The sequence below is a fragment of the Pollicipes pollicipes genome, unplaced genomic scaffold, assembly GCF_011947565.3.
Source record: "Pollicipes pollicipes isolate AB1234 unplaced genomic scaffold, Ppol_2.1 Scaffold_4002;HRSCAF=4701_pilon_pilon_pilon, whole genome shotgun sequence".
Taxonomy (NCBI): domain Eukaryota; kingdom Metazoa; phylum Arthropoda; class Thecostraca; order Pollicipedomorpha; family Pollicipedidae; genus Pollicipes; species Pollicipes pollicipes.
In genome coordinates, this window is record NW_023596420.1 from 37,319,105 (window position 1) to 37,343,930 (window position 24,826).

The following is a 24,826-nucleotide window of genomic DNA, read 5'->3' on the forward strand; positions in this document are numbered from 1 at the left end:
CGTTCTTCCTTTGAATTTGTACGGCATTTTGGCGTCTTGCTAAAACCTGGTTTGTCGAGATTCGTTCCCAGCGGTTCCCAGCTGTGGCCAGGAGCGGACCAAGTCCGACGTTTCTGCTACACCACCGGCAGCTCACCGTTCCCAGCTGTGACAGTCAGCGCCAGAGCTCAGCGCCGCGCCACCCTCGCGCAAAATACGCCCTAGTTTCGCTGCTGTGTGCCTAGGCGACGCCGCCCGCTGGGGCTGTTTGACTGCGCCAGATTCTACCGGATGGACGTGCTCATGGCACACACACGGCACGAGGCGCGACTGGCCGAGACGGCCCACCGGGACCCCCACCGCCCTATCTCCACGTCTTCCTGGCTGTCCGGACCTCGCCTGAGAAGCGCGGCGTCCCTGACCCCGGCGCCAGGAGCCCTCCACCCCTGCGGCGAGCCTCGCACGGGGCGCCGACTGTGGCCGCCGGTGGCGCTCGCAGCCGATGCCACTGACCCCGGCGCCCCGGGGCGATGACCGCACGTGCCGGAGCGGCGACCGCAGCGCACTGACGGCGGCCTGGGGCGCGTTGCAGCCGACGCAGGGTGTCCGTTGCGCAGGTCAGTCGCATGACGCGCGTACGCAGGCCGCACGCCGGCAGCGCCATCTACATGGGCCGCCGGCTGCAGCAGCCCGGACGAGTAAGCCTGGGCGGCGGGGCGAGACGCGGCGCCGGGGCCACCAATGTTCGGAGGGGGGGGGGGGGGTTCGCTCCTCTCGCGTGACCAGACTGATGATGCGCGCTTGGTGTCGCCGAATCATGGGAAAAGTGTGGGACTTTACTGTGGGCTGGGAACCGGGCATGCATGCACATGCACATGCACATGCACATGCACACACTGGCATGCATGGGCTGCATATGGATATAGACACTTACCCAAGGGAGTAATGCTCATCAGCTAAATCACTTAGGCATTATTTCCTGTGAGCTGTTGTATGCTCTGTTTGTATGTGCAATTGTGCGCATGCATATACCCGAATGCATAAAACACCAAATGAAGTTATCTTAAATATATTATATATTTCAGAGCAAATAATTCCCGGTTAGCAGGATATTTTCCCGCTTCGGGGAAACTTTCTGCTAAACCAGATCTATCCCCCATACGAGAGCATGTCATCGCATTTGATACTCCAGGTTTTACTTCCGAGCATAAAACTTGACAGAGCTATTTTCGCGCCAGATTTGAGAATTGGTACACACATTCGATGTTTGAGAGCCTTTGAGTCATGTCAGTCATGCATGTTTCTGAGTCATTATACATATTTTAAAAGCATCCAAAGCAGCATATGCAGATCACTTCGTCATACCCAATGGTAATTGTGATAGCATGACAGATATCTATGGCTCTCCGGGTGGGTTGTGTGTTATTGCATATGCTTCTATGGTATAGGGTGGAGAGAAGAGAACCAGAAGATTCCGTACCGTTGTGTGATCGGTGGCGACACCCAGCAACATCTTTCGGATGGATTTTGGTACATCCCAGCGATGACACACTTGACTTTGTGATGGTCTCTGCTGTTCTTTTGTACTTTATCATCCAGTTTCTTCCTTTCTTTAGGCCAAAAACAGACCCGTCTCTGTCTCTCACAAGCTTCACATGCCGAAGCACCATTGCTTCTCCACAAGGGTCGTGGCCGGTTTTGAAGTGAACTCTGATTTGCCTTTGCGTTACAGCAAGGGATCTCGTCGGCCAAGGCCAATGGATAACGTCTGCCTTTGGCTCCGTGCTGAGCACCACCATGATGCCAAGTACATATGAGCGGACATGGGCACATCACGGGGCGCAATTGCTAAAACTCCAAGGTGCTTTCTATCGAAAAAAGCGAAAGTCACGTGCTCGTGTGTCAGACCCTGTCGTACGCGTATAAAATCAGCATAAGTTTTCTGTCTTCCTGAAAGTTTCAGTGCATGCATGTATGGATATATTCATATATATATATATATATATATATATATATATATATATATATATATATATGTATATACATATATATATATATATATATATAAGCGAAGCAAAATTTATATCTTTTGTACGTTTTATAACCCAATTCATCGTGAGATTTTACTCGTATTGGTTAATATTACGTTTCCAGTTCGTCAACACCGCTGCTGTCTGATCATGGTGAGTGTTCATGAATCCAAACATCCTCGTCCGACGTGCGGACAGGTGAAGCTTTCCAAAATAGCGGGTACGTTGGAAGACAAACACACTAGGATAGCGTTTATCCTTTCCGATACAGGCTGTTTGCCCTATTTTCCACTTCGCAAACTGGTTTGCTGTCAGCACAGCGCCACTCCAAACAAAGGTTGCAGCATGGAGTGTTCAATATGGCAGGGCAGATAGCCGGACCGCAGCATCAAGCTCCGATACCCCTGGCAGATATCCATGGCGATGTTTGCCGGCACGTCACGGATCATCCGGATATTTCAATCTCTGTGTCCATAGGACCACTGCGCTGGCATGGCATGTATAGGCGGTGATCATAGGAACCACCTGACCAGCGTCGTGTTGCATATTTTTCGAAGTCTGCCAGTGTAATGACTGGACATACGCATGTGAGGTTCGCGAAAGGCCAACACACGCTAGGGAGAAAACTTAGTCAAAAGGGAAAGGGGAGAAAATAATGTAACGTGGGGAGAATTTCATTGAAATTGGTGCTTTGGAACATGAACTGAATGTCTCGTCGTACGGCCGACTTTCACGGGACACCGAGCACCACGTCTTCGCAGCACTGTCCTGCATCGACGGTGTCTGCGTCCCGAGAGATAACAACTATGGGCACACCTCAGAAACGTTCCAGTATCCCACGCCACCAAGAGGCAGCAGCAGTAGGCACATCTCGGGAATATTCCAGCGGCCAACGTCTCACGAGACGGCAGCAGTAGGCACATCTCAGGAATATTCCAGCGGCCAATGTCCCACGAGATGGTGGCAGTAGGCACATCTCAGGAACATTCCAGCGGCCCATGTCCCACGAGACGGTGGCAGTAGGCACATCTCAGGAACATTCCAGCGGCCAATGTCCCACGAGACGGTGGCAGTAGGCACATCTCAGGAACATTCCAGCGGCCCATGTCCCACGAGACGGTGGCAGTAGGCACATCTCAGGAACATTCCAGCGGCCAATGTCCCACGAGACGGTGGCAGTAGGCACATCTCAGGAACATTCCAGCGGCCAATGTCCCACGAGACGGTAGCAGTAGGCACATCTCAGGAACATTCCAGCGGCCAATGTCCCACGAGACGGTGGCAGTAGGCACATCTCCGATACGTTCCAGTGCACATGTAGCGCAGCTTGTCCACACAGGCATACAACCTTCGTCTGTGTGCGCGCGGGAGCGTGTCCACAGCTTATAACTTGCCTCTACGACCATGCTGTGCAGATGCTTTGGTCCTACCGTCACGCCTCAGACCGATCGGGCCAACCACAACAGCTTGTGGCAGCATAACAAGCGCCCATGAGCGTCGTTTGTAAACGCAGGGAATAACTCGACGGGCGCAGTCGGTGGATAGAGCTGGATAGCCCTCACAGCGCGTCAGGGCGGAGTGGTAAGTGTTTTGACAGTGCTCTTCCAATGATTCAGCGCCGACATACCGCTGCATTCTCTGGCACGCCCAGCGTTACCAGCACCCATCGGACCTGATGATGGTGGACGTTCTGAAGCTTTGGGTTATTGGCGAGTTGCTAACGCGTCGTTTGAGCCCCTCGAGTTGTCGGTTCGGATCATTCTTCAAAGTACGTAAAGTGACGCACCGCAGCATCGGAGCACTTCAGCGAAAATCACAACGTCGTTCTCGGTGCCTTATCACTAGAGATCACTGCAGAGCGGGAATAAGCTGTCGACCCGAAACGACGAGCCAGTCCACTCCCACAACACCCCGTGCCCCCCCCCCCCCCCCCCTCCATTGGCGCTACAGCTGGCACGTTATTCCGAGCGTACAGCCGTACTCTGTCCCTGCATCCGGTCCGGCCGTGCTCACACTTCCTATCATCTGACAGCGCAGTGGCGGCCCGCGGCCGGTCTAGTCAGAGACCGGTATACCCTAAAATGGAGGCAGCGCCGCTCCGCCCCACGCCGTGTTTGTCCGTCAAGTAAACGCCGGCCGCTCGCGAGGCGCCGCTGGAGGCAAGGTCCGGCAGAGGCGACGCCCACGACACATAACCCTGGCCCTCGCCCTCCCCTCCCCGGTATCCCTCCCCTCTCCGTACGACGGGACCGCCCCGATTCGACGCGATGGGTCGCCACAACCGGTTCTCGCGGGCGATCGAGCTAGACGGCCCTTTTCACCGCGAGCCACTTCGGCCAGATTTCTCGCGGCCCCCGGTCTCCACGCTTTCTCCGGCGCGGCCGCCCGCTCTGGCTCGTGTTCGCGTCCGGACGGCTCCGGACACGGCGTAGTTTGGATTAGCGCAACCTTATTCAACCTTATTCAACCTTATTCGTTTGGAGGCGACCTTATTTAAAACACACTGAGTAGTAAACTGTGATGAATCGGCCGATTTTCTGAATGCAAGGTTGTCCAATAAGAACGATGGCAACAGTTCCGCTGGCACAGTACCCTTACCAGAAATGAATGATAAAAAGCGCCAAAGGTGGACTTAACTATCCGCTAGCAACCTCGTTTCAGACGTTTGTCGTCCAACCCGGCCTCGAAGCAGCAATCGGGAGTTTTACAATCATTCTAATAATAATATGACCTTGACGTGACCTCCAGCCGCGACTGAGCAGCGGCTTGCATTCTAGCCCGTCCTGCACGCGCGTGTTGCCCGGAGCCGGCGCCGCCGTAGACCACGACTGCGTCTCCAGCGTACTCCGGCTGACACGGCGCTGGGCCGCGGGAAGGTCGCCAGACGCCGCAGCGCCTGCTGGTCTCTGAGTCATAGCTCAGCACAAAACTGCGGTCGCGTCCCCGGCGCGTACCGAGCGGTCCGCGGAGGCCCACGCGCCGCGCCGAGCCGTCCACCGAGCCGGACCGCGCCGCACCAGCCTGAGTGAGTCAGTGCCAGATTTAGTAGCGGCACCGGCGCCGGCTTGCATCGCAGCGGGGGCAGCCGCCATCTGAACCGGGCCCGGCGGGAGTGCCGGGTCTGGACGGGGCCAAGGGCGAGTTTTCCCCACGCCCGGCACGCGCGACTCGGTGCCCTAGTCCCGCCAGGGGTCAAGGTCGGCGCCTTGTCCCACCAGAGGAGGGAGCAGCGGGTCCAGAGCAGCGAAAGGGGCTCCTCGGAGTGGGGAGAGGTTCTGCCGTTGTTGCGGTCTGGCTCTTGGCCAATGTGCCTCACGCTGATTCCGACGAGTCGGAAGAGGTGAGTATAGGCTGACGCTGAAAGCGTGTGTTTTCCTGGAGAACACCTGCTCCTGCTTGATCATGGAGGTCAAAGGAAGCAGAACAGACCCCCCGTCGGACGCACGAGCTGATAAGTGACTCATAAAGTAAGACCTTTTCGGGACATCAACCGCCATTGCGTTACGGTGGGCTCATACCCGGACCAGTGAGGAGCCGGTACCATATCGAGGACGAAAGAAACTGTGCTGTTCAATTCTGTTCCAGGCCATGCCCCATTACGCCACCACGACCCAGGCATAGCTTTCACTATATAAGCTGTTTATAATGACAGGACTCCTGGTTAACAATGTTGCCACTTCCGAGTGAAAGCACTACGCAATCGTAAAATATTAAAATATTACAGATAACATAGCCGCAACCCGTTTTGGCCGACAGCAGCGTCGCCTCGCCACGCAACTGTGACATTCAACCACCATCGAACCACACACCAGAGGCCCCTGGCGTGTGCCCCTGCTGTGCACGCTTCTGCACGTGGCGCTCAGCGCCGCCCCCGGCCGACGCGCCGTGCGCCACCACCCCCGGCGACGATGGCAGCCGGCCATGTTCGCCACAGCCCCTCCCCCCGCCGGTGGACTTACTGGACGGACGTCTTGCTTGCCCAGCTGGTACAGATAGTCGGCCTCGTCGACGATGTCGCCGCGGTCGATCCAGCGGCAGGAGCATACCTCCTCCTGGGCGGTGCTCTCGCTCGCCTCCTCGATGTCGAACGGCTTCAGCGGCTTGACGCGGTACGGGTCGTACGTCTGCCCGAGGCTGTAGAGCGCGTGGCCCGTCACCAGGTACGGGTTGGCGGTGGCGGCGTCATGCGGCGCCTCGTCGTCCACCAGCCGCTCCAGCTGCGTCTCCGTCGACGCCACCGCGTACGGGTTGTAGCGCTTCTTCGGCATGGTCGCCGTGCGTCGGTCTCCGCGTGTGCTGTCGGGTGCTCGCGGCGCCGAACTGGCTGACGACAGGGGGCGCTCGGCAGGCCGGCCGCCGGCCGCGCGTCACTGGAACCTCCCGGAGGTCACACGGCCCCGAACCCCCGTCCGCCGGCCGCCCGCGTGCCGACCTGCCGGCCGATGCGTAGTTCACGCTCACTTTCTAGCGCCGCCGCTTCGCCACTGCCCACGCCGCTCGGTTGCCCAGCACTAAAAGTAGCGCGGCGCGCGCGACGGTGGTGGGCCGGATCACTCTGCTGAACGGCGGCGACGCAGGACCGTTCTGCGTGCGCCGGTGGCGACGCGTCCAGGACCGTTCGGCGCGCGGCACTCCACAGGTGGCAGCAGCACGGCGGGCGTGCTTGTTTGGGCCGGCGCGCGGCTCAATGTGCCGTCTGGCCCAAACAGGGCTGACAACGGGGGCACGTGTGCTTGAAACGATGCCGGCGGCGGCGAAGGCCGCCTTGCAGGACTGGTTCTGCAATGACGTCTCTGACTGCCGCAATGTGACGTCACTACCCCGGAGGACGTCATACCTGAGTCAGAAAGCATCCCCATGTCGACAGAACTTGTGTCCTATGTGTGACGTTACTGCCGCAGTCCAACGTCGTACTTGAGTCAGAACCCGTCGGTCAAGAGGGTCCCTCCCACCTGCGCCAGGGCCCGGGCTCGAGCCGGACGTGGGTCGCAGAGCAGAGCAGAGCGAGAGCGAGAGAGAGAGAAGGAGGGTGCGATCGATGCCACACCCGGTGAAGGTCGCGGCATGCTGCCGTCGCCGCCTCCGTCCCGCCTCTGCCGTCCCAGCGGGCTTCCCTGCGCAGAGCTCCTCTGGCCCGGGAGACCCGGCGCTCGAGCTGCACGGCCCGACTGCAGGCGGCAGGATGCTTCTACTTCCTGCCCCCTACCCCTCCCCACCCCGCCCGCCCTGCAGCGGTCACCTCCCCCTCGCTGGGAACAGTGCCAGCTTGCCGTCCGGCGCCGGTAGCGCCGCGGAAGGTCGAGCGGCTTTGTGCTCAGGTAATCGGGCCTGCCCCGACCTGCCGCGATTCGGACCCGCGCTCGAGCCGCCGGAGAGACCGCGTTCCCGGAATGCAGGACCTTCTGGAGCCGCGCCGGCGCTGTCTGAATGAGCTCGCCCGAGCGTGCCGGTCGGCCCGTCCCTGGGAGCTCTGTGGCCCGGTTCTGATGGCCGGCCGCCCATTCGCCCGCGTACTCGTGTGTGGCCGCTCCGGTGACCCTCCGAGACCGACGCTGACGCCGCTGGACGTGCCCCGCTGTCACCACGGAGACACCGGGCGGGACCCCTCCCTCGCCCTCCCCCGGCGGAGAGCGCTGACTTCTGGGCGGTGTCAGGTGTCCGGTTTCACGGACACGGGCTTAGAAGCCGTGTCCGGTGTCCGGTATCATGGATCCGAGATGTGTGACGCGGTGGGGATCGCGGTGGGGAGCGTCGGACACATCTTTTAGCTGTTACACGGCATTCTCACTAGCGCTATGATGCGACAACAAAGTGATGATTTGGATAGACGTGATCGTATTCTTATTCCTGGTGTCCGACCGGATTTCATCGTTGGCTAATTAATATCTCCCCGCGGTGCCTTCAATCCGGTTCATGATACACACTGCCGGATCCCGGATCTAGATTAACAACGGGTGCTTAATATTTCCCTCGTGCTATGCAGATCGGAAGCTTAAGCAAAAAACCAACAACAAAATCGACCTGAAAATGGGAAAAGTTGTGAATTTGGAAGACCCGTAGTTGGTGATACCTTGTACATAGGACAACTTGCACAAGACTCATGCTTGTCGTGACCCTGGCGCAGGTGTCTGAACTGCGGCTGGAAATGCGAAATAGTGTTCAGTATCCGGTCACTAGGTCAGATCGGGTCATCGTAAGGTCATCGGGTCACCAGGTCACACAGCCTCCAGCTGTGTCCAGTCAGAAGACCTGACCCTGGTGTGACTTAAAAGCCCTGGTAAAAAGTCCATGCCATCGTGTCATCGTCGTTATCATCTTCATTCGCAGTCATCAGCTGGGACGAAAAAGTCACCCACCTTTTTGCCAGCAAACGACTAACGCGGGCTGTAATGCACAGCGTGGTTGGTCAGTGTGGTTGGTGAAACCATTTGCGGTTGGAGTCACTAGTGATACACAGTTGCGACTGTTCTGCCGCACAAATATACCGGGTTCATAACATTAAGTTCATAACCGGGCTCGTTGTCATAAGGAGCTGTTGCTTAAACTGTATATAAAACATGGACCGTGACAATGAAATAACAATTACGACCTTGCGGTGTCATATTGAGCAGGCTTGGACTTGGTTGACACCACTGGGCATTTTCTGTATCAAATTCGCGCTGTGCAAAGTTCCACTACCAGCACGACCCGCCAAAACCGATCGTCTGGTACGGGTCACAGGCCGCTCTCAACCGTAGTGAGATCACGCAAAGTAGGTCACCATAAACACTGATCCCGTCTGCAGGGAGACCATCGAGGCCAGCACGCGCAGGGAGGCGGCGACGCCGCGCCGTCAGCTGCCGAGCGGCGCAGAGAGACGCAGCCAAACGACGCCGACATTCGGCCGCCCTCGTTCAGAGGCTGCTACATCAGAGAGCGGCCGTCAGGGGTGGCTCGTGTTTATCGCCTGACGGGCGCATGGCGGCTTTGCGACGACTCGGCCGCAGAATGCAGCGGCTTGAGCCACGGGCTTAAAACATTCCGCGAACCGAGCCGCCGCCGCCCAGGCCCGACGCAGCTGGCCGGGCCGACGACGCAGGACCAGCTCTGGCAAACGGACGCGCGGCGCTGCCGGTGTTGGCTCATTTTTGCAGTGCAATAATGTGTTTTGTCATGCAGCAATAAGTGGAAGATGTCCAGAAACGTCGGTGATGAAAAAGTGTTGGAGCAGGCATCTGTCAAAGGAGGATCATAAAAACCTGTAGGTCTGAAAGGGAGTCGAAGCGGCCGTTGCAACACCTGTCATAGCTATTACAACACCTGTCATAGCAACACCTGTCCATTACAACACCATTACAACACCTGTCATAGCAACACCTGTCATAGCTATTTGCCCACTTTACCCTTTTTATCGGATATCACAACAGCTATACAAAATTGCCACAAAACCAAAACCTAGGCCTTATCGGCCTCACTAACATCATGAAAAAACGACAAAAGTACCATCGGGCGCCAAGGCCTGAAACGTCTGAGGTTTGAATATTGCGAACCCCGGAGCAGCAGACCGCCGGGAGCGAGTCCCTAGTGCCAGGATGCCCGATACCGCCACCGCGCCGGCGCGAGGAGGCCGAGCACGATTGCTAGCGTGTTATTAAAGGGGACTGGAACGATGGCTTAAAATGATGGATGTCTGGCATCTGGCCTACGATCAGCAAAGTGTCATTGGGACTTGTGTCTGAGCAGGAGAGCTATGACACCTAGATCACTTCGCAGTGAACGTGAATCGAAGTTGGGGACGATCGAGCGTGTTGAGCTAAAACACGCATATTTGGAGCTATTGAAGAGTGCAAGAACCGGACATAGAACTAGGTGTCTTTTCGGCGCGCCGGCAGGGCAGGCTGGGTTCGAGGCACCAGCATCTCGACCGGACCGGTACTCAGCCTTCTGAGTGCCGGCTGGGTAGGCTGGATTCGAGGCACCAGCACCTCGACCGGCCTCGCCTCCATGCAAATGAACCGGTCTGACTGGTGAGGCGGCATAGCGGAGGCTAACTGAGCTAGCGCAACTGGTCATAGAGCAGCGCAGCTCGTCAGTATTAAAAATAATTGTCGGCTTCTAACGCTAGCGATGGCTGGAGCTCGCGGCATTCTGTACAGGGTGTAAGAGTTTGCAGAGAGGGGGGGGGGGGGCGCTGTTTTTTCCCGATGGTGACCCGTTTACTATCGACCCACCTCCCCTCGTGCGTTCCCGTTCCCGTCCCCCCCCCCCCCCCTCACAATGGCTGCCGGGGTTAGCGTCACAAAACCGCGCCCGGCGCGCCGCTGCGATCAGGCGTCGTGATAGGCCGGCGGGAAAGTGGAACGGCGCGCCGCCGCGGCCGAGCGGCGGCGGCGCGCGTCAGCTCGTCACTCGCACGCCGGTTCGAGGGGCGGGAGCACGTGCGGCGCGCGCGGACCCGGCGGCTCGCCATGGCAGCCGTGTACTTCGGCGGCATCGAGGGCGGCGGCGGCCACTCGGTGGCCAAGGTGCTCGACGGTGACGGGCGCGTGCTGGCGAGCAGCAGCGGGCCCGGCACCAACCTCTACCTCGAGGGCATGGATGCCACGATCGAGCGGTTCGCGCGGCTGGTGCGCGAGGCGCTGGCCGCCGCCGGCCTGCCGGCCGACACGCGGCTGCGCGCGCTCGGCATCAGCTCCAGCGGCTGTGAGGTGGAGGAGACGAACAACCAGCTGCGCGACCAGCTGCTGGCGCGGCACCCGGGCCTGGCCGAGCGATGCGTGGTGTGCAGCGACTCCGTCGGCGCCGTGGTCACCGCCTTCGCGCGCGGCGGCATCTGCCTCATCTCGGGCACCGGCTCCAACAGCCTGCTGCTGAACCCTGACGGCGGCGTGCACCGCTGCGGCGGCTGGTCCTACATGCTCGGCGACGAGGCCAGCGCCTGGTGGATCGCCTGCCGCGCCGTCAAGTGGGTGTTCGACGAGGACGACAACCTGCGCACGCCGCCGCATAGCACCGTCGTCGCGCGCCGCTGCATCAAGCAGTACTTCAACATCACCGACCGCTTCGGCATGCTGGAGCACGCCTACACCAGCTTCAGCAAGCCCAAATTCGCCGGGCTGTGCCAGCACCTGGCCCGGCGCCGCGCACGAGGGCGACGCGTTCTGCCGCGAGCTGTTCGTCGAGGCCGGCCGCTGGCTGGGCCGCTTCGTCGTGGCGCTGCTGCCCAACGTTTCGGAGGAGCTGCTGCGCGCGCCCGGCGGCCTCAGCATCGTGGCGGTGGGCGCCGTGTTCCGCTCCTGGGACCTGATGCAGGTCGGGTTCGTGCAGCAGGTGGCGGCGCACCTGCCCGCCTTCACCCTGCTGCAGCTGACCGGATCGCTAGCACTCGGCGCCGCCTACATGGCCGCGCAGGAGGCCGACTTCCCGCTGCCCAAGGAGTACGCCGACAACTCGCACGTGCTGTGTACGTGGAGGAAGAGCAGCCCCGGCTGGTAGGCCGCCCGCGCGGGGCCCCCGAAGCCGCGCGCCCGAGTGGCGCTTCGGGCGTTCGGGGGTGCGTGGGTGGACGTGTTTGGGACGCCCGGGACAGTGTGTCTCTAGTCGGCTGCTGTCTGAAACCGGACGCGCTCAGCCGGCGCGCTGCGCGGCCGGCCGAGACGCAGAGGTGCATTCCGACCGGCGTCACGTGCCACGTGCCGACGTCGCGAACACTCAGCTGCGTCGCGTTCCGCGCCACAACCCGCCGCCGCTCCGACCCCAGCGCACGACCGCCGCATTGCGCTGCGTCACGTGCTCCGAATCCTAAGCAGTGTCGCGGCGGTGAACTGAATTGCGTAACGATAGGCACGCGCGACTTGTCGTTTGGTATCTGACACGAGGCGCGTTCGCACATATTTATAACCGTGACAATAAAATCTCCGCCAGACTCACCTCAAGGGTACCGAAGTTTCGACCACGCCGGCGTCCAAAGGACTCATAGTGCCGCCGGAACGTGACGTTGAAGCCGTGGACGATCTGGTGCTGGTAGGAAGACTGGTAGTGCAGATGCTCCTCCTCAGCGCACCAGGTGTGCCGCTGCGAGACGATCGGGTACGTGTGCACCTCCTTGACGATCTCTGGCTCTTGCACCTCCTCGTGGGCGGACGTCGAGCGCTCCGCCGAGGCGTACGAGCCCTCCGAGGACGAGGCGTCCTCATCGGACGCCGTGACGTCCTCATCGGACGCTGTGTTGTCCTCGTCGGACGAGGTGGCAGCCTCATCGTTGCGGCGCGACAGCGACAGCGAATCCTCAGAGTCGGACAGGTCGGCGTGGGCCGAGAGCGGGCCGTGTGGCTGACGCATCATGGTCCTCCGGCCCGGCTCCGGTCCGGTCCTTCGGTCCTCCGGTCCGGCCCGGTCTCCCCGATCGGCGCTTGACCTCCGGTCTGGTCCTGCTGTCCACGGGGCGTGATCTGCTCTCACCAGCCTTGCGCTCTGGCTGAGATCGCTCCTCCTTGGTCAGTTTACGAGTCACACGGAGTTATACCGCCAGCCGACCGAGTCACAAGGAGTTATACCGCCAGCCGACCGAGTCACACGGAGTTATAACCCCAGCCGACCGGCGATCACCGTCTCACTCCAGCCCCGCACCCGAGCTCGCCTCAGGCGGAGCCGGTGAACTTCTCAGAGCTCGGGCGGCACCTGGGGGCAACCGGCGGCCAGGTAGCCGCGGCCAAGACACGTGTGCCGCCAGCCAGCTGACCGCGGTCAGGGGCGGAGCCAGCAACGCCGCGGCAGGGGGTCGGTCGTCAGTAGGACCTATTTTAAGAGCAAAACGCTGGAAGGATCGAGCACCTCCATTTCAAGCAGATATTGAAATGTTGATACGCTCGAGAGAAATGGTGGCATGGTCCAAAACCACCCCGCCATCCCACGATTGCAAAAATGTACACCACTCGACAAGACATAGTCGATTTTTTCCCAGTCCGACAAATAACACAAGTGTGGGTTGTGGACGTCGTGATCCACGCTTAGAGAAAGTCCGAGATAGTCTATATTTGGTTGATGGCACGTGCATGGACTTGGCTTGTTTGGATTGTGACAAAGCATATCAATCGACGTGCCGTGATTGATAAGCCAGAGGCAAGCGAACATGGATTTGTGGAATCAATGGTTATTTTTGTTAATTTTAGCTTCTGACGAGCTTGAAAACACTTAAAGTCACTCAGATATGAATAAAAGAGCACCAATCGGCGCTCTGTAGCCTAATTATCGAGAACAACAAGCATGGGAGGTGCGCAGGTTATATTGCGTGAGCTAGGGGTAAGCAAATCAGTGGCATTCTTACTCCATTATTTGCATGCACCTACTCGCCAATCGAATATCAGCTGGCGGACTTTGAAACTTGTTGCTGGTGCTTTCCCCTTTTATCTCTCTCTGAAGCGTATCGATGACCCGATCGGGCGTGGGATGCTAACAGACCAAGGGTTATTTGACAGTTACTGGTGGGGATGCCTGGCTACGGCACAAAAAATCAAAAACAAAAAGTCAAAGAACCAAAAGTCGAATGACAAAAAGTCGAATGGCAAAAAGCCAAACAGGAAAAAAAGTCAAACACAAAAAGGCAAAAAGTCAAAAAGTCCCAAGAACTAAGAGCCAAATGGCAAAAAGTCCAAAGGACAAAAGTCAAATGCAAAAAGGCAAACAGCCACGCGGTCAAACACGGTAAAAGTAAAAAACGCAAAAGTCAAAAGGCAAGAAGCGAAACGGGCAAAAAGTTCAATGGATGCGAGTTAAAAGCGATTCAAGTCAAAAGCAAAGGAAGTCAAACAACAAAAAGTCAAAACAGATAAACGTAAAATGAACAACGGCAGCACAAGCTATAAATATCACTTCCTTGGATTTAACATGGCCTCAAAGTACACCGAAGGCCTCTGGTCAGGCGTTCGCGAGGAGGGCTAAGCTGGGGGGGGGGGGGGAGGGGGGCGGAATCAGGAATCTGCCCCGCCCAGTCCAATGGAATAAGTAATTCATTGGCTCTGGAACTCCACAAAAGGAGCATAGGCCCTGTCGTGTCACGGAAGTGCAGGGGCGTAATTTCTCAAAGCTGTTGAGGGGGGCTGAACGGTTAAAATGACCCAGCCCATCCCCAAAATGAGCCATCAAAAAAGTGTCTCTTCAGATTTGGCCCACTTTCTTCCCAAAGTTTAGGGAATAAAGCCGAAATGGAGGAGGCTGAAGCCCCACTTCCAACTGAATAGGAAACCATACCGCCAGGTAAGTGTCTTAACTTCCGATGATTTTACGCGATGTGATTTCTTGTCGCAACTGAATAGGAAACTGCATCACTGGGTAAGGCACTACACTCCTGGGTTCGGACACTAGACAAAATTGGGCCTCCTCACAGAAAATCCTTCTGCGTGAGGCTATCTAATGGGTCTCTTGAACTTTGGCGGGAATGAGTCAGGGGGAAACCGCACAAGATTTTTTATGAACCCTCTTTATTCCAATTCCTCAGAATAGTACAATACCTTTCAAATTTTGAGATAGTGTTTGTCACATTTCTCAGCCATCGCGACTTTTGGGAAGGCATGGGCCTTCCTACTGCTTGGGCCACTGAGACCAACGAAAAAAGCAAGATATAAGGTACTTACTATAATTTGTGAACGGATCTTGTTGCTTGTGAGCAGCCACTTTTATGATTGATCATTTTTAAGTCGTAGAAGGTAGCAGTTGCTGTAAAAAGTGTCCGGCTGGTTATATCAAGCTGTCCGATAAAATAATCAAGTTTTAAGAATTGTATGTGCAGAGATTGAGATGGGATAATGTACTTGATTTTTCATGGGCTCTGTAAGTAGACATATTTAGCGTAGAAACCTCAGCAAAATTTACGATTTGTTGCGGAAAGGGTCAGAAACACAAATTTGGATAAATTAGCTCGATCGTGGGAAGAAGCTGCCCGCTGCTCCCTCCCTGTGGAGCCGCCACTGACTATACCTGCAACTAAAGGTTCCCTGCAGGCATGCGAGGGGTCAAGCTGGCACGTAAAGGAGGCTCAACCTGAGCGTAAATGAGTCGACCAGGCCTCGTGTCTGTGCAGAGGTCATAGAGTGCCCTGCATTTGAGCCGAAAATGCCCCGCGCAATGAACGAGTTTTTTAAGCTTACTTGCTTCACGGCCCTCAGCGGCCCATTTCATTTTGACTTGGATTGCTTAAACCTGTCTTTCCTCTTTTTTACATCCAAGTGGAAAGGCTACAAGGAGAGAGAAAGACAAGTGATAAGCCTATTATTGCCCTGCTCTTCATCCCTCTTGGCTATCACCCATGTGACATTTTAAATTTGGTCTGTATCTTTAACTCGCTACATTTTACTTTTACTTTTGACTTTAAAGCATTGAGCCTTTTGCCATTTGGCTTGTTATCCTTTGGACTTTTTGCCCTTAAACTTAAATCTACTTGAACTGTATCCCTTTTGACTTTTTGCCTAGTTGACTTCTTGCGTTTGACTTTTATCTTTTTGGCTTGTTGCCATTTGACTTTTTGTCCTTTTGACTTTTGGGCTTTTCCTCTTTTTGGTATTTAACTTTAATCCTGCTTAACTTTTTGCCATTTGACGTGATCTCATTTGGCTTTTTGCCCTTTGACTTCTTGGCTTTTGACCTTTTGTCCGGTTACTGGGGATGCCTATGCCCCGCCCTAGCCCCGCCCCCCCCCCTCCCCCAGCTTAGCTAATACTTAAGCGTGTGCCGCGGTCGCCGGAGAGCCGGGCCCTCTTCCCCCGTGTCCGCACGCCCCTAGCCGGCCGCTGGCTCCCGACTCCACCAGCTGCCCAGAATCGCCGCCCATGTCCACCCTGGTCGCCGGAGAGCCGGGCCGGCCCTCTTCCCCGGTGTCCGCACGCCCCTAGCCGGCCGCTGGCTCCCGACTCCACCAGCGGCCCAGAATCGCCGCCGCCTATGTCCACCCTGGTCGCCGGAGAGCCGGGCCGGCTCTCTTCCCCGGTGTCCGCACGCCCCTGGCCGGCCGCTGGCTCCCGACTCCGCCGCCTGCCCAGAAGTGACGCCATTCTGCTTAATCACAACACAGGCGTGGCGGCGAGGAACGGAAATAGACGGTGGCGTGTCACTGGACCTCTGTCAGCGACTGGACGGCGGCGGCAGCGGCACTCGTAGGCCGCGGGTTGTTGTCACAAATTACCCGACATACCAGAGGATCGCATACGGGAACCGGATTGAGGCTTGGAAGGTTTGTAGTCGCCGCGCTCGGTCCGTCGTTGGCCACTTTCACAGGATGGATCACGATGCTTCAAAGCCAGCTCTCACTGTGAGTGACTAAACGGGGCCCATAAGTCCATGAAGGCGGGATTGGACCGGGCGCAAACGCCGCGTGTCAGGGGTTGGCGCGACATTCAGAGACTCGGTGGCTGCATATCTGATGCATGTGATTATGCATTCGGTGTTTTGGACCGCAACGCTCTGCCATCTCGCGCTTAAGGTCAGGCGACTAAAGGTCAAGGCGTCAGAGGGCCGGATGGACCTTGACGAGCATTGCAACACGTTAAGCTTTCTCCTCGAATACTCTGCTGCCCACCTGGCATTGCACGATCGGATGGGTGGTTCATGCGACAGGCACTGCTTAGCGCGGGCTATGATCTCAGAAAGCAAACCATTCAAACGGTTCGGACCATTTTCGTCATCGCTCTTACTTTACCAAATTTGATAGGTGCATTGTAATTGTGCCACATGATCATGTTACCTCTTGGACAATCACTCTCAAGAGGAGAGAACCAATCGCGCTTTGCGAGCATCGTTTGCTATTGGACAGGATTGGAGCAGTTCAGCGCTTCGCGGTCAGGAGAAGCTCGTCAGCGCAGTAGTTCACATTCTTCAAACCGTAAACATTTCATGCGGACGCTGCCTCACGATGTTTGATAATAAATAGTGATTTGTCTGTGGTCCATGCCAATATGCGCATTAGGCCCTGTCCCTTAGCTCCATGTACGGAAACGGCTGTCGGTGTTCTCCAGACTACGATCTGTTGTGAAACGTGACATCCGCTTCTTTGGCCTATCTTTTCTCTTCGAGGTCGGGATTATAAAGAGCTGTAAAGAATCGCTGGTATCAGGCAATAAATATCGATAAATCCACGCGGTCTGTCGTAGGAATTCGCATGATACGACTCATACTAGCATTTCTACGTGGCCGTACAGATAAGGATTCTGCGGTGCGAGCCTAGCCGAGCTACAGTGCTAGACAACACTCTCTCGAGCGCGCTTCGCATTTAGTATGTTACAAAACAAATCGATGTTGCTTATTGTAGACTTACCATTTGCTGGTTCTTTGTTCTACCATATGGTTCTGGGGTTCTGGCTGGCACAGAGTCCTTCCATTGTATCATTGCGAACACTTCGTATTGTCATTAAGCACACCTCCTTCATTTCTCAAAGGCCTCCGACCAGCACAAGGAGTTCTCTGGCGTTTGGGATTCCGTTCCTGTCTCTGTGCAGTAAATGTGCTCTTAGACGATTCTATGGCTCTTACTAACGCACAACTCCCTGCTAGGACCCCTGACCGACACAGGGAGACACTCATTGTTTCAGGGGCTCAGGGGATCCGACGAAATTTGTCCGTCCCGGTGGCTCAGTTGGTTAGAGCGCCTGCCTTCCGATGCACCCACCCGTGGCGGGGTGGGTTCGAGTCGCTTTAGGGCGCTCGCTATTTGCCCTTGACAGGTATGGCCTGCGGCCGGTGGCAGCGGTCGCGCTAAAGGTCAGTTGACGTCAGAGGGCAGGACGGACCGTGCCGAGCATTGCGGCACGTTAAGCTTCGCCACCAAATTCTGCCGTTGCCTGGAATTGCGCGATCGGATGGTAGGGGTCAGGGCTCACACAACAAGCACTGCTTAGCGTGAGCTCTGATCCCGGAAATCCATCCATTCAAAGGGTTCGGATCAAATCTTTAAAAAAAAAATACAGGAGGTCTTCAGGGACATTCGCGGGCCCCAGCCTAGCTCTCTGCTTGGGGAATTTCCCTTACGACCCAGACCAAAAGGAGCCCACTATTCGGTTTTTGGCGGCTTCTGAACGACATAGAGGCCGTCTTTATCCCGGAACTCGATAGGCGCGAGAGCCCGCGGACTGATATTTGAGGGCTTGGCTCTGCGGACCTTGGTCAAGCCTTTCGGACCTCTGGTTGTCGGTTGAAAGGAGCCCTTGGGGCCCCTAGTGACCGAAGGGGGAGCACATGCTCCTGTGCTCCCTGCCTGTGGCCCTGCACTTGAGTGGCCTTCATGTATCAATTGGAGTTCGTGCGTGGCCATCTCGGTGTTGTTACTACAGTAAAGCGCCTTTTGTGACACGGGATGCGTGGGCAAGCTTAAGTTGTGCCTAGGCCTGGCACGTGGCTGGATTCTAACAGTATGTATGGCCATAATGATGCAAATGACACTAATGCAAATAGTACGAAAAACAAGTAAGGCCTGTCGGCCTTTAGCCAACGACCTGAGACACCCTTTGTCCCTAACAGCTCCCCTACACACACCACCCACCGACCCCACCGGCACGAGACCCGTCATGGCACGTCGTCTCTAGTCACTGCTGCTCTCTCTCCTGATCTATCCTCTAGCTGTGGTGCGTCTCCTCCTCCTCCTGTCCCTCTGCCTGTGCCGCCCTCCATGTGCGGGGCGACCCCTACTCCGGATTCTCTTTCGACCCTTCCGCCCGCATCGAAAGAACCAACGGAGAATGAGTGAAATACCGCTGACCGTCGGCCATCACAGCGCGGCGATTTCCAGTCTTCCGCCCGCGCGAAGTGAATGAACGCCAGACGAACAATCACGCGCGTTTACCAACGTTTGACTTGAATTACTCAGCGGCGGCGACTGGACGACCGATCGGTGGCATTTCGACGTCGCGAAAAAGCGATATTTAAAGCCTTTAGGTGAAGTGGATGTTTAGGTGAAAAATGCATAAAGTAATTAAAAATAGGTGGTAATTGGAGCCAATGCATCCGCGCGTGTGATCATGTAAATTTCGCCGCGATCGTGGCGACAGTTTCGACGAGAGCGTGTCGCGTTTGACCCCGTTTTTCCAAATCCCGACATGTCCGGATTGCACGCCGATTACCTGCGCAACGATGCGTCGCACGCTCTCGTGTTCGGCACGTGAAATGTAGCCGGTAGACAGGCCGGCGGCTTGAAACTGGATTCACGCCTCTACCGGCCCCGGTTGCCGAGATGTGACGTAAAACGTGAAAAACGACTGAAAACGGGAAAATCCGTCTTTACTGTCGCTGGGCGCGTGGCACGTGGCACGTGCAGCTACGAACGTGACATCGCGCGATTCCCTGTTGGATGCTCTGTCGAGGGGTGTTGATTTCGCGTGGCCTACGTCCCGCAGTTGCTGAGGTGCGGCCGCGGCTTCGAACGACCGCTCGCCGGTTTTTAGCCAGGCCGCTTTTTCGCGCCACCCATGCTAAGCCAATGGGCCGAAAATGTCCCTTGCAACACGTGCCACTCGCCACCCGTTGACCCCACGGGCGCAAAACCCGCATTAACACGTCGTCACGTGCGCACGTCCATCGTGTCAAAATTTCACCTTCAAGCGACCCACTGCTTGTCGATGACCTAATCCGGCTTGCTGTAGGCCGCGGCGTGGCAAACTGAGGCCGTCCCCGGAAAGTGTGATGTTGGTGACTTTCCTCTATTTGCAAAGCGTACGTTGCTTCACCTTGCATTGGCGATGCAGTTCCAAACGCGACACCCTTCCATGTATACAGCCCTATCAACAGGTGCGTCCAATGGTCGGTCAGTGTTGATACAGCTTAACTATTTATACACGGAACGTCCACCTACATCGCACAGCTGGTGTCGCGTCTCTTTCTTTTTTGGTTTCCGAAATAGGATAACATTATTTTTAAAACTCAAATGTTTAAAACGTTTAAGGTTTAAAGCGAAGGTTAAACGAACATTCCCTTTAAACGGCAAAAAGAACGGGGATGCACTGATTCGTGCACAACTGCGCGAGTTTGCGCACATTGACCTACACTTAAAGGTCAATTGTCAGCATCAACGTCCGCGTTCTCCCCGCCCGTACCAGCTACTTCCATCTCGCTGGGACACCTGGCCACCGAGATCTGGACCCGGTTCCAACCCGCGGTCCTCTTTTTTCGTGAGTGGGACATACTACGTCCCATGCTAAGCGAATGGAGAGGTGAAGTAGGCTCTAGCTCCTTCCCAGTGCGTGCGTCCGTCCGTTCCAGTAGCTCAGCTTGGTTGGGACAAATATGCTCCGATCACTCACCCGTGGTGGGGTGGGTTCGAGTCCCTTCGAGCGTTCGCTACTTGTCCGGTAAATTGGCACAGCTTGCAGCCAGTGACAGGGGTCACGCTGTCAGGGGGATCTCAGAGGGCAGCACAGACCGTGCCGGGCATCGCGGCACAGGCAGTCTTTGGCCTCCAAACTCTGCCGTTAGCCCGGCGTTTTACGATCGGATGGCGGGTCCGGACTCACGCAACAGACACTGCTCGGGGTGGATGCTTATCGCATAAACCCGTCAATTAGACAGGTCTGAGCTCAATCGCTAAATCATAGTCATGGAATGTCAACCGTGCATAAGTACGCCGCCTGAGCGAACGCTTGCACTGACGTGTTCTGAACATATTGCGACACAATTGTTAAGGCAATGCGTTAGAACTCGCCATCAATTGTGAAGGCAATGCGTTAGAACTCGCTATCAATTGCATGCCGATGCGATCAGGGGTTGCAAGAATATGAGCCCGTCAAAGGCGTTGCTGGTCGGGTTGGGCACTGGGCCAGAACGCTTAGCGCACATAATTTCCGCTTAGTTGACGTTGATACCCGATATGCCTGTGTCCTCTCTCATAATCATGTGCGTGGCACGATAGATGTGGTAAAGGTAACAAAGAATTCGTGAGGTTTGTCGCGGGATCCAGGCTAGATCTCCGCCAACCGTAGTTTCCCCGTCTTTGTGAATGTTGGACACCTTGGTGATTTCATATTAAACTGAGTATACTGAGGTAAATAGTGTGTGTGTGGGGGGGGGGGGGGGGGTCGCCGCGGATAGGGCTTCTCCAGAGACACACAACTCCAATCATTGCATATGGTAGCAAATGCCACATCAGGTCTTGTTATGGTGGCATGTGAAGTGATCGTGGCATAATTCATGACCTGTCACGCTAACACTACCAGAGAGTCGGTTTAACTCGCGTCGGCCAGTGCTACGCCTGCTGTAATCGATAATCGCTGCAGACGCGGAGCCTGTTTATGCTCGCCCCTCCCAGACCTCTGCATCAGAAGCCACCTAGGAGCAACTTTGGGAAGCTTAATTTATTTCACCCATCGCATAGTGACAGCGGCAGCCGTTGCCATCCATAATTCATGGAAAGTTTCTCGAGATAAGTGGCCGTGCCGCCAAACCAGTCGCAAAGGCTTGTACCTCTGCGGGGCTGAAGAATATGTTTCGGACGAACGGTATTATTAGCAGCATAACACTGAATGTGAATAACCCGGCCTCCCCTTACCTGTTCTGATGCGGCCACGGCAGGCGTGCTCGCTTCGAATGCTTATCGAATCACTTCCCCGAACCGTTGCATTTATGGACACATTGAAGTGGTGTGGAATAATTACTCAAACACAACCGCGCCCCTGAGGGGATCAACGACTTTTCAAGAAGGCAGTTGTTCAAGCTGTGCGGAAAGCATGGATCCCCTCTAACGTGCTTTGGCAAGGTACACATTTCATCCCCGTTATTGGTGAAGGGTGCTTGCATCGACCAGCACAAGCCAGACTCAAGTTTTGAGAAGCAAAAAATCCATTGAAAATCAGAGCTTCAACATGCCGCATCGAACGGCCTAAAGCACCTAGGCCTTTGGACTGGTTTGTCAAACGCAGCCTAGCGGTAAGCGAAAGTTACTGAATTGATCGTTTGCACCGCTTTGTTCGGCTCACCTCCTGACGGGCTTCATGCAGAAATGAATATATATCATATCATGTATTTTGATACGCATATAATACACTACGCCACCGAACGCGATGCCGATGATCGTATCTACCGCAACTTTTGTGGTGCTCGGAACATTTTTGTAATTCCAACGGCGTGGAAAAACAGACTCGAGGTACAACCCCACAACAAAGACGATATACCAAGACTTGTGTGATGTCCGCGATACATATGTCTAATAATGTCGCAGTGCTTGCCTTTCGCAAAGCAAGATAACACAGAGAGAGCTGCTGTTCGTCGTTTCTGCACGGTGCGACTCAATTCACCAATCTGATCTCTTCCCAGCGAGTTGTCTCCACGAACTCAAATACATAACAATACAACGCTAGACTCCAACAGCAGATGTCGAAACGCTACTTCAGCATATCAAATATAGTAACAACGCGCCGCCTCGGCGACACATTCCACGTCCACCGTCGCCCGCCGGGTGCCAAACAGGCGACTATCCGCATCAGACTGTACCCAAGAACTGACCGCGACGACCCAGCCAAGGCACCACACAGGAGGCGTCCCGGCTCCACCTGCCGCCGGTGCCAGCTCCGCACCACAGAGCGCACCGTACACCGCCTGTCCTCGCCACAGAGCGCACCGTCCACCGCCTACCCTCGCCACAAAGCGCGCCGTCCTCCGCCCATCCGCATCACAGAGCGCGCTGGCCAGCGCCCGTCCACACCACAGAGCACACCGTCCAGCGCCCGTCCGCGCCACAGAGTGCACCGTCCTCCGCCCATCCGCATAACAGAGCTCACCGTCCAGCACCCGTCCACACCACAGAGCGCACCGTCCAGCGCCCGTCCGCGCCACTGCCGGATCTGTCCAAGCCTCCCGTCCGCCAGCCGCGTCTCACACGTTGGCCACGCCCAGCCGCTCGGCCTGCTCCAGGGCGCTGCGCACGTGCGTGTCGAACAGCTCGCACCGGATCGGCATCTCGAGCGAGTAGAAGGGGTTCTTGAGGGCGAAGTCGGCGTACAGCTCGTGCAGGCGGCGGAGGAGCGCGTCGACGCCCGTCTGGCGCGGGTCGACCACGGCCAGGAACTTGACACCAGTCAGCGTCTGGTAGCAGTGCAGCCGGTACGATGACGTCTCCAAAACCTCGATGCCGGAGCTGCGTGGCTCCGGACTCAGCTGGCTGGCAATGGCGAACAGTGGGTAGAACATGCTGGCCAGGAAGATCTTCTCGTTGGTGGAGAGGCGCGGCCAGCCGAACTTGAGGCTGATTGGGTACTGCTCTGGGTCCTCCAGCACCTGATGACCAAGCTGATCAGTGACAGCCTACACACTTGATATGTGGAAATGGATGAGTGATTTGTACCAAGCATTATACCCCATGCTTCAAGACAGTTTACAACAATTTTTGATGGAATTTGACAAAGTTCTTGGGTGCACTCAAACAACAAAAATGTTTTCAATATAACCCAAACCAAACCCACAAAAGAAACAACAGGGTATCATCCAAATTTAGCAATGCAGTTGTGGAAGCTCCAGCACCACCCACCTTCAATGCATCCCTCCCATCATCCAGCTGCTTTCCTGTCACTGCTATGCCATTGATGGCCAACAGAGAATGGCCAACTGAAAACATAGGTTTTAACGTGACATAGTAATGCAGAACACACATCCTGTATCCAATTGAGTTGCATCAGTCAGTTCTCCATTGCCTACAGTGATTTAAGAATTGGATGTAGCTGCACATAAGCCAATGTGTGGTAAGCATACATTCCACTTTTTCATTTCCTTGTAACCCCATAGTACACTTTGACATCTACTAGTCAAAGGAGTAAAGTTGGGTAATTATAATCCACTGACAAACAGTTCCCAGAGTGAGTAAAATGCACCACAATGTTGATACTTCTCTGGTAAGAAATATTGCTCATATCCAGGTTGATAAAAATCCATGTAAATATTTCAGCATTAAAATCCAAAAGCTGGCAGTACAAGATATTTCATACACTTGGGACAGAATTTTGTAAGTTCCAGTCCATGTACTAGAAAACAACAGCTTAAGCCAGCTTTGGTCCAACAAGTTGCTATTCACATGTGTGGCAAGGAATAACAGACATACTTCTCATGAAATTTTTGCCTTGTAACGGACATCCACATTTTAACATGATGCTCAAATAACCTACCCAAGCATTGAGGTGCTCAAAACAAACTGAATACTTCTGCCCATTCATCATCCAAACAATACCACACACAAACAAAATAAACACAAGCTGACAGACCTATGCAGTAACTAGCTTCAACCAGCACCTTAAAGAGCATAAACAATGCAAAAGGTATATAAAGGTAACAATGCAGCCTGACCACAACACAACTTGTAATGTACAAATTGCATACCTTTTATGCCATCTCTTTGGCCAAATGAAACAACAATTCGATTGTTTTCAAACACAAGCTTGTATGGAAGAGGATAGCTGAAAGTTTTCTCCAACTCAATCTTAGGAATGTTTTGGTCACAATTGAAGATAAGCCCGCCGGCTTTTGACAACACATAAATACTATAGATAGTCATGTTGGCAAGACTCCGCCGCTATGCAGCCTTGACGGCACACTTATGGACCGTATGATAACGTCACGACTTAAATGCAGGACTTGCTCCCAGAGCCACAAATGTTCACAGGACTTTGATAACGGCACTGCTTTCGCAATTTCTCCCCAAGTTTGACGGGAAGCCATTTGCCTGGATTTGTTGCTTATGTATCATGGCCGTTATGTATGTAGCAAACACGCAGCTACCAAATTAAAAAAAATCCTGCAAGTTCCAAATATTTTTCAACTGAATAGTGATCCGAGCGCTGCCAGTTCAACACAACTGAGCACCTGGCTGAATTGTAGGCTAC

The 24,826-nt window shown here is 55.3% G+C and overlaps 3 protein-coding genes across 3 annotated transcripts in view; 1 reads left to right on the forward strand and 2 right to left on the reverse strand.

Moving 5' to 3' along the window:
* Nucleotides 1-6,670, reverse strand: part of LOC119093240 (calpain-B) — a 32,695-nt gene extending 26,025 nt beyond the window's left edge. The window contains exon 1 of the mRNA XM_037216159.1: nucleotides 5,969-6,670. Coding sequence (XP_037072054.1) covers nucleotides 5,969-6,277 — 309 coding nt within the window. The 5' untranslated portion in view covers nucleotides 6,278-6,670. The remainder of the gene's footprint in view (nucleotides 1-5,968) is intronic.
* A 3,739-nt stretch (nucleotides 6,671-10,409) lies between these two features.
* Nucleotides 10,410-11,605, forward strand: LOC119093242 (N-acetyl-D-glucosamine kinase-like). The gene is given in 2 exon segments (XM_037216160.1): nucleotides 10,410-11,137; nucleotides 11,139-11,605. Coding segments are annotated over 2 exon segments (1,026 nt in total). The 5' UTR covers nucleotides 10,410-10,456; the 3' UTR covers nucleotides 11,484-11,605.
* Nucleotides 11,606-22,119: 10,514 nt separating this feature from the next.
* Nucleotides 22,120-24,679, reverse strand: Trs23 (trafficking protein particle complex subunit 4-like protein Trs23). The gene is made up of 3 exons (XM_037216263.1): nucleotides 24,324-24,679; nucleotides 23,482-23,558; nucleotides 22,120-23,231 (listed from the first exon to the last, which is right to left on the reverse strand). Exons 1-3 carry the CDS (start codon nucleotides 24,496-24,498, stop codon nucleotides 22,830-22,832), a joined length of 654 nt encoding a protein of 217 aa, XP_037072158.1. The 5' UTR covers nucleotides 24,499-24,679; the 3' UTR covers nucleotides 22,120-22,829.
* Between the last annotated feature and the right edge of the window lie 147 nt (nucleotides 24,680-24,826).